Source organism: Vidua chalybeata, chromosome 5 (genome assembly GCF_026979565.1).
Source record: "Vidua chalybeata isolate OUT-0048 chromosome 5, bVidCha1 merged haplotype, whole genome shotgun sequence".
Taxonomy (NCBI): Eukaryota; Metazoa; Chordata; class Aves; order Passeriformes; family Viduidae; genus Vidua; species Vidua chalybeata.
The window spans coordinates 16,410,991-16,420,583 of NC_071534.1; the positions used below are offsets into that span (position 1 = coordinate 16,410,991).

The 9,593-nt window shown below is 43.1% G+C and overlaps 1 protein-coding gene across 1 annotated transcript in view; it reads right to left on the bottom strand.

The window, feature by feature from the left end:
• SLC5A8 (solute carrier family 5 member 8) overlaps positions 1-5,616 on the bottom strand; it is a 28,646-nt gene extending 23,030 nt beyond the window's left edge. The window contains exons 1-3 of the mRNA XM_053943425.1: positions 5,606-5,616; positions 2,262-2,607; positions 133-198 (exon numbers count right to left, since the gene is read on the bottom strand). Coding sequence (XP_053799400.1) covers positions 133-198; positions 2,262-2,594 — 399 coding nt within the window. The 5' untranslated portion in view covers positions 2,595-2,607; positions 5,606-5,616. The remainder of the gene's footprint in view (positions 1-132; positions 199-2,261; positions 2,608-5,605) is intronic.
• Between the last annotated feature and the right edge of the window lie 3,977 nt (positions 5,617-9,593).

The window sequence follows — 9,593 nt, forward strand, 5'->3', positions numbered from 1 at the left end:
TGTTTCTCCTGCTCCCAGCCACCGAGGCACTGTGGTAACCTCATCAGCTGCTCAGAGAAAACAGCCAGTTACACCCAACCAAATAATTCTGGTGGCCCCAAGGACCACAGAATAGCTTTGAAGTTTACTTGCCGTTTGTATTATGAAAAGGACTGTTCCACAGAGGCGTAGGTATTTATTAAATCGGAGTTCTAAATACTGCAAAAAAGAAGAAAAAACAAATGCTTATATTGAAATTTGGCACTATTGATGGAACTAGAATGAAGTGATAAGCAATACAGAAAGAGCAGATTGTAGTTTTTACATTTTCATGAATGGCCAAAACTCCTAGAGTCCCCTTTCAACTTGGTTTTCTTTACAGACCTCACCAGTGGGTAATAACACGCAAACAAGTGAAGCAGACATAAGCTAGTCACTACTCAACGGTGTCTACAGAAAAGACTGGAACATATTATCACAGAATCACTAAATATACTGAGTTGAAAGGAACAAAGATACACAAGAATCATCAAGTCCAACTCTTGACTCTGCACAGGGAAACCTAAGAGTGGACAATGACATAGCAGCCAAAAAATAGAACCCACTAGTTTTGTGAAATCAGAGAGAAAAAGAAAATATTGTGACTATTCTTACATCTTAGTCAGTGTGGAAACTCTAGCATTATGTGTGTCCATCTGAACTGCTGTAAGAGAGGGCAAAAGATTTTCAGCGGTCAGCAGCTCCTCCCCATGTTAACCTCATCTTCTGCACTGCCCAAGGCAGCCTGCCATATTCTACAGATAAGCCAAAATTTAGCCTTTTGTGAAACAGGAACCCTCACTTTTCTATCAAGCCTGGAACAGCACAACCTCTAAATTAGTCTGTCATGCTGTAGAGCAGATTTCTTACCACCATCTGTCCTAAAAGCCCTCTTGGTGTGTGGTTGTACAAAAGAAATTTCATTTGCCTGACGAATCTGTTCAATCAACACCGATAAACACTGAAGTATCTCAAAGGGCTCACTCATGAACTGAGCATTTAAAATGTGATCTATGAGCATGTCCACACAAGGAAGCAGTCTTGAACCCCTGGACAGACAGAAAAGGTTGTTAAAAATCTGAACTCTGCCCAGAAATAGATGTATCTTTTATAGGTGCATTACTGATTCAACACCAAGATAATCAGTGAGTTTCCAGTTATGATCATAAGCCTTTATTTAAAAGAACCCTATATAAGTATCATCGTGACAGTCCAAAGATTAGTAGATTAAAATACACTGGAAGACACCAGAGATTTCTGCTGGTGAATTCTTATCTAAATTCACTAACAGAAATCTTGTTTTCAGCCTCCAGTGCTGCAGTGACTCTGTTCAGTGTAATAAAATGCTAAAGACCAAAGTAGCCAGTCAAGGACTTTCACCTGCACTGATGCTCCTTTCCCAAAGTCCTCTGCAAAATGAGCAGTTTGCTTCCAAATCTGCAGCTAGGAACTATCTCCATGCAGGAAGATAAGCGGGCTGCGTGGACATTTTGAATCAGAAGAAAGTACTGACCAGATGCTTCCCCATCCCAAAACTGTCAGACTTGACCTGTGATTATCCCACTACTCCAGCTGTGTCTGTGCTGATGGTTATAGCTTTAACTTACATGCTGTGCTGAAAACCAGCTCAGCCTTATTTTGGTGGAAGTATGAAAACTTTCACAGACACAGAGCATTTGCTGACCTCCTTGTATAAGAATGAGGGAGAAGACAGTAGTGTAAACAGCCTCAGGTGACAAGGGGTCTCTTCAAAATCTCTAGGAACAGCACAAATACATACTCTGCCAAAGGGTGACTTTTGTGGTTGCACCTAAGCTTAGAAACCAATCTGGAGGGAGCATGATGTGATGTGATGTGATAACTCTGGTTCCTATAGTAGATGCTTTTGTGTTCTGGTTTGGGTAGCTTAATTACAGATGATTAATGACATGTCACCATCCAAGGTGCATCAGGATTACTCCACCTACTGAACTGAGTATCTGGCATGAGGAAATAAATCTGGTATGACACACAGCTCTTGAACTAAGGCAGCAGGGTTGAGCATCACCTGCCTGCAGAGACAGTGTGGGCAGTGGAGACAGAGAGGGCTGCAGCCTGCTCTCAGCAGTGTGGTGACATAGAACAGCCCAGAGTGCAGGGAGTTTGGGGGAAGAGAAGGTGGAGGGCAGACACGTAGAAAGTAGGCAGGAGAAGCCCCCCAGCTCCCTAAAAGCTGGGGAGGGATTCTTTCCACTCCACCTTACCTCATAGGTGCTGGTAATGCCCAGCTTGTAGAAGACGGGCAGGAAGATCTCAGCGCTGCACAGCACCACCAGGCCATAGGTGATGGCAAAGATGCAGAAGATGGCACCATAGCGATAGATCTCAGCAGGGGTGCCCAGCACGGTGACGGCCGACATGAAGCTGGCAGTGAGGGAGAGCGCAACCGGGAGGGCACTCATGCTGCGGCCTGCCATGAGGAAGTCCTTTGATGTCTTCTGCCCACCTCCCACGAAGGCGTAGTAGATGCCAATGATGGCTGAGATGAGCAGCATAGCTGCAAAGACCACATAGTCCCACACCGTGAAGCGCCCCATTCCACCCGAGGAACTCACCCTTGGAAACCAAGGATCTTCCCCAAATTCAGAGGGGCTGCTGATGCCTCCGCAGGGCTGGCACGGGATGGCATAAGCAGGAGGAAGCAGATGGGAACGGGGCCTCGGGGAGGTGCCCCCCGTCTGGGCTGGGGCAGGTGCGGTGCGGTGACACCAGCGGGACAGAAGCAAAAAGGTGCGGTGCGGTGTCCGCGGGTGGGACAGGCGCGGTGCGGTGTCCGCGGGTGGGACAGGCGCGGTGAGGTGTCCGCGGATGGGACAGGTGCGGTGCGATGTCCGCCGCCGGGAGAGGTGCGCTGCGGAGCGCAGGTCCCCGCCGCGTGTCCCCGGGGGCGGGAGCGGGCTGCGCCGGGAGCCGCTGTGCGAGTGCCGCAGCCGGGACGGCGGGCGGGCCTTATACGGTCCCGGTGCCCGCTCCTCCCCGCGGCGCTGAGCGCCCCCGCGGAGCGAGAAGGGGCGGCGATCCCGGGCCAGGGCAGCCCGCCCCGCGCCACGGCACAGCCCCGCCTGAACGCTGTTACACCGCAAACCTGGGTCGTGATCCAGAGCTTCTGGAGGGAAGACATTTCACAGGAGAGTTCCCCAGGATGGGGAACCTACCCTTGCTCATTAGCATATTCCACCATCTCCCCAGAGGGCTGAGGTGAAAATATCGTTTAATATACACATATCCATGAGTTGTGCAATCTGGAAGGAAACTCACTGAATCAGATTTACCAAGACGAGTTGCTGAACACTGCAGTTGTGCAACAGGGAAACCCTGTTACCTGCACTATGCTCACAGAAGTTTTACTAACTGTCTTCAAGTTCAGGAGTCAAAGTGCACAAGAATATCACAAATGGAGCTTCACACACCTTACCCAGAGGGGAGTACATCAAAACCACCTATGTGATTTTAAGGTCATGCATGTCAATTGGTGGAGATGTGCCTATCTCTGTAGACAGCAGTAGACACAGGACTAACAGCAAATACTGTATTTGGCCACTTTGCCATATATTAGCAGCCCTAGACGGGGAATGAAGATGAAAAGATGCCAAAGCTGACTCAGATGTGCTTGACAGCAGTGCAGCCACACACAGCACACCTTGTGGCAAGAGTTTAGAAGCTTTGCACAGTAGCTTTCCATCTTGAGCTGTACATTGGCAAAGTGCTATGCTGGAGGTGATTACCTAATAAAAGTCAGAACCACCTTAAGGATTAAAAATTATCCTGTTTTCCTTCATGGAAGGTAGAATAATTTTCCTTCCTGCCCAGCCTCTTCTGGCTCTTATCCGCAGCTGGATAAGCTGGAAGTAGTCTTTGCTGCAAGTGCTCTGGGTTCAGCTCAAGGTGCTCTGAGCTACCTGTATCTGACCATTTTGAGACATGGTTTTCAGCAGCCTTCTCTATCTTAGACAGAAATGAAAATGACCAGATACCTGACAGCCAAGCACAGATGATGTGACACTTCTCTCTCTTTGGGAGGTCTGGAATTGCAGGCCTTTTGGAGTTATTTCTGAGTACATATTGGAAGGAGGGGGAGCAGGTGGAAGTCTGGTCTGGCAGGATTATTAAGTTGAGCTGTGAAATCATGTCTGTTTTGGTCTGGTGTCTAGATGCCTATCTGGGAGTCTGAATGTCCTTGAAGAGACAGAAACTGGCCATGGTGTGCAAGTGGCATGTCCTAATCTCACCACAGCAGGTTAAGGCATCAGTCACTGTAGCCCAATTGCTCTCTAATTACTTATACAATGAGTAAGAGCTTCCAGACATCCTGTTGAGGAAGAGTGAGAAAGAAACATATGCTCTATACCTATCAGTTAGGCTATTGATTTATTGATCATCTGAAGTGGTTGCCCTAAATCAACTTCTGACAAAGTGAAAGAACCTTCCAAGCAAAGCTTCAATCAAAACCAGCACATCCCCACTCAGTGCAATGAGCTGGTGTTGTCCAAAAAAAAAAAGTATTTGTTGTCAAAAACCATGACTCCCTTTTTTCAGGAAGGATATAAATGGGCTCTGGCCCAGACCTACAGCCTGTGCTGCTCAGAGCTTCGTGGTCAGTGTCCTTTGTTTGCACTCCTTCAGGAATTATGTTGCTCAAACCATTCAAACAATAACGTGCATTTAAAGTATTAATTACACAGGATTAATACTATTTTGATTCAGCGTCTTTATAATTTTTGATATAATGTAAACACAGCAAGTGATAACATGTACTGGAAAACAAATCATATTTCTTAACTGAAACACAAGCAGCTATGAGGAAATGCACATCACTCTGGTTTCATCTGGCATCCTTGGTTCTTTTTACCAGTAGTGTTAAGCAAATTGTCTTTCAAATGTCATCATGATCAGTATGGCATGAAAGGCTGGATCCTCCAATGTGGATGTTTCCATTTCTGGAACAAGCAGCAAATCTGTATGATGGCCATGTTCTAAATCACAGCAAGTGAACCTGGAGAACAGGACTAAATGTTTTTCTGGATTTTTCACACAGGGAACCAAATTAGCTCTATTGGTTTGTGCTGTGTAACAGAGACAGAACTGCAACTATTTCCTTTTTCTCATCGCTACAACAGATATGTAAATGGCTTCCAAACTCAGAGAGTGTCCTTCATTTTCTTCTTGTAACACTTTTGCCCCATCTCCACTGGGCCTTATGTGGTGTCTCATCTCACTGCCACTGTGACTCTGTTTTTGTAAGATCTACTGACATCAGTGAGATTCAGTGTTTAATAGCAAGAGGGGTAAGATTCACATCTCTCCAGCACCCTCAAATTAAAAAGGCCATGTATCTGACCAAACAAACCCCAGACTGCCTATGGGTTCCAAACGGTTCCTTCCTGTGATTGTATTGGGCTCATTTCCACTATGGGACAGCTCTACTGGTACAACTGGAAGTCTGTAGGGAAGGACATTCCCTTCCTGTTATTTTTCACTTGGATGGGCCACTGCATTGGGAGATCAGTTGGATTTATTTCCTCCTGTGGAAGAGACAAATATATTGAGCCCTGAACTTGGAGAGATACTGCCCATCTCTGAACTAAGTTGTGATAATAGACTATGAGGGATTATCCTGCTTGTAGGCAAATGTGGGCATGGGCAAAAAACAACTGTGAGTGAGGGAGGAGAGCACTGGAGGCCTGGTGACCATTGTTCAGTGGTGACGCAAGACCCTTTACATTTTGCTTTGGCAGCTTGGGAGCTCTCCAACTTCCAGTAATTCTTTGCTTCATTTCAGACTGTGTGGGGTTCAGCTGTACCTACACCAGCTAAGCTGAGTTTGCAGATCAAGAACAGTTCATGGTCAATTTTGTTCCTGTGTAGTGCCAGGACTGGCCATTGTTCTCTGCTGCTTACATAGGGATCAATTTGGAAACCTTGCCAGAAAATAGCTGACTGTTGGTAAAAATAAACAAAAAAATTTCAAAACAAAATCTGCAAAAATTTGATGATTTGTTAGGAAATCAGGGATGTGGGATCATGTCCTATATATATATATATATATATATATACACATGTATGCATGTGGAAGGTGTTTGCACGTCATGCAATGACCACAGTACACCATCACCAAATCTAGAGAGACTGGGGCCTCAGAAAGATTAAGGAACTACCAGTTGCATTGAAGTAGATGGGAAAAAATGCAGGATCCCATAAATGTTCCCATTGAAAGAAACACTGCTGCAGGAGCTGAACGTCTGTTAGGGGAATGGTGAAACCATTTGAAAGAAAGACCTTAAAACCACAAAACTGCAGGCAAAGCTTCTCATCTTCTTAAGTTCACAAGCCAACCAACACTAAGACACAGTGATATGAGGACCTAGATTCCATTTACTCCTCTGTTCATGGAGCTACCAGTTAAATTTCCTTTATGTCACACTTATTGTTAGGAACAACCTATCAAAATTAATCATTTACTCCTAATTAGACTGTCTGATTTGTCTCACAATGCAGTACTTCAAGTAAAAATGCACTTCTTTTACTTTTGTAAGATTTTAATTGCAGCAACTGCTTCCTATACAGCATCACTTGTCACCTTGAGAAGCCTGTTGCATTTTGGTGTAAAGGAAGCTCATTGCTGATGGTGTTTTATATTTCTGAACATCAGTTAGGGCGTTTGAATACACCCTAATCTCCTCTACTTGTTGTGCTTTTCCACACGCTGCTGGTTTGAATTGCTGGGCATAGTATAGCGAGTTACCTCACTACCACCATCACTGGCTTTGCTTCTGCTGGTTTAATGCTCCTGTTGTAGTTTAATCCCAGCCAGCAGCTGAGCACCACGCAGCCGCTCAATCACCACCTGTCCCCCACCTTGCAGTGAGATGGGGAAATGGAAAAAAAAAAGTAAAACTCATAGGTTGAGATAAGGCTTCTCAACAGGCTTCTCAAGTGAAACAAAATAAAATCTAGTAATAATATTTATAATAATGACAATATTAATAATTTTAATTAAAGGGAGTGGCAGGAACCCAAAAGAAACAAGCAATGCACAATACAATTTCTCACCATGCACTGACTGATGCCCAGCCCACATCGGAGCAGCAATTAGCATCTCCTGGCCAATTCCTCTCAATTTATATACTGGGAATGATGTTCTGTGGTATGAAATATACCTTTGCTAGTTCAGATCAGCTGTCCTGGCCATGCTCCCTCCCAGTTTCTTGTGCACCTGCTCACTGGCAGAGCATGGGAAACTCTCTTGGCTTAGGGTAAGCACAACTTAGCAACAATAAAAACATCAGTGTGTTATCAATGCTCATTTTATACTACATTCAAAATGCAGTACTGTACCAGCTACTAAAATAAAATTAACTATCCCAGCCCAAACAAGGGCAGATGTCTTAATCTCCCACAGTCTTGTTTAGTGATTTTCTTAGCTTTCTTTTTAGTTACTTTTTTGTCAGCCCTTTTTCTGTTGTGTTTGGACATGACAGAATTACCCTGAAAGGGTATTCAGAGGAGCAGCATCATCATCAATATTCCTTGTGAAATTTGGATGAGTTTCTTAGAAATAGTCACCTGTCACATGTATTTTAAACATAGGGATTTTCTTTTACAGAGATGTCCCATAATTGTTACCTCTTTATTTCCAATAATATCACTAGGGTACATTTCCAAGCATCCTTTTAGAAACTTTTTTCCAGTAGTGATTGTATAGAAGTGCCTCTTGCAAAGACTGTGTTTGAGGGCAATAACAAGGATGCAATGATATTTACAAGTGTCTTATGTCTTAAAAAACCACCATAAACATAACAAGTTAAATATTTCAAGAAGCATTGTTCCCTAATTCAATGTCTGTAGTATTTCCAATTCTTATCCTATCCAAATCTTATATTTGAAGAGGTGTAGAATTGAGAAAGGTCTTTGCTTCAGACCCTAATCATTAGGAAGTCTTTCAAGGTAACAACTTTTGCTTGAAGTGTTTGTCCTCTCATGCTTAGCATGTCTGGGACACAAGGACAGAAAAAGTGACTTGCAAAGAAAGACATCAACAAGGAGAAAAGAACCAAAGAGTCATAAAAGTAATGGTTTGTGTTGACATTTTGAATGACGCTTTCTTAGTTGTTTGTTTTTTCTATGTACACATTCCACTGAAATTCGAATGAATGCAGTTTGCAAGAAAAATAATTTAAATGTGAGTACTTAATGGTCTTGAGAAGGGAACTTTATATTGTGTAACCCACTAATACCAACCTTTTAAAATCAATAGTGAGTGCTCCAGGATTGAAGGAAGTACTTAAGTTAGCCTTGACTACCGAGCATTTAAATCTGAATGATTCTATATGAATGATGAGTCTATAATGCATTTGCTGGAGAATTCTCCTCTTTCATCTAAAAGAACAAATTTCAAAATTTATTTATGGACTGTTCATGCAATGAGATGTAGCATACATAAATACTTGCTCACTAGAACAATTAGTATGGGAATAAAATTGTGGTACAGATTTTACTTCTTTAACTCAAATGGATAAATAAGTTACATGTTTGAACTTTAGTCCCATGGCTTTGGGATCTTTTGTTTATTTAAGGTTTTCAATTCTGCATCAACAGAATTACAATTCAACTAGTTTGCTTACTTGCAGTTAATGTATGAGAAAGGGCTATCAAATGTTCACCAGAATGATGAACAAAAAAATTGATTTTTTTTTTTCTGAGTGAATTTTTCTGAACTTTCTGTATTTTGTTTCTGTTTCCCTTTTTTTTTCACTACCTGCTATCCAAACTATCTCAGATCACATGTTCTAGTTGATGTTATTTTGATATGTGTTTGCTTTAGGGGTACTATGTAGGTACTTCGGTTATGCAGCTTGGCTCCCTGCTGAAGGAGAGAGACAGGCTCTGCAGAAAGGAACTGTTGCTTTGATATGCTCCCTGGAGGAGCCCATCTCTTTGTATTTTCTCAGAGGAAGCCTCTGGAAATGAGCCTGCTAACTCTGCCACTTCAAAATACCCTGAAAAATGTTGTTTGCCACTGCCCCAGTGACCTAACTAGCCTTTTGATTATTTTGATTTATTTTTCCATTCATAATCCAGAGTGTCTATCACCAGTTCTGACATCTCCCTTATTATCTGCCTCCCATCCTTCTTCATAATTGCTACTGCTAAATCCCCTGTGCTCCTTCAATCCTTTCATCTCCACCCCCATCTCTTCACATTAAGAAACTTTCTCTTCCTCCTCCCTCTCACACTTCTGCAAGAATTCCCTTCTTTTTGGACCCCACAGTCACATGAGGCATTTCCCCCAAAATTGTTGTTTCCTATCCACTTTATTCTTCCAATTTTTTAATGTCTGTAGGAACTGACTGCCTTGCCTCTCTTTTAAACCCCTTTTTGATTGTCTTCAGTTCTTTTTCTACTCTCTGTCAAGACTGCCCATGCTGAGATCACACAGATGAATACATTGCTTGGAAATGTTTGAAAGCAGTTATGCATATTTACACCAGCTCTATGCATTTAACTGCTTTGTTTGTCAGACATCCTCAAAGCAACAT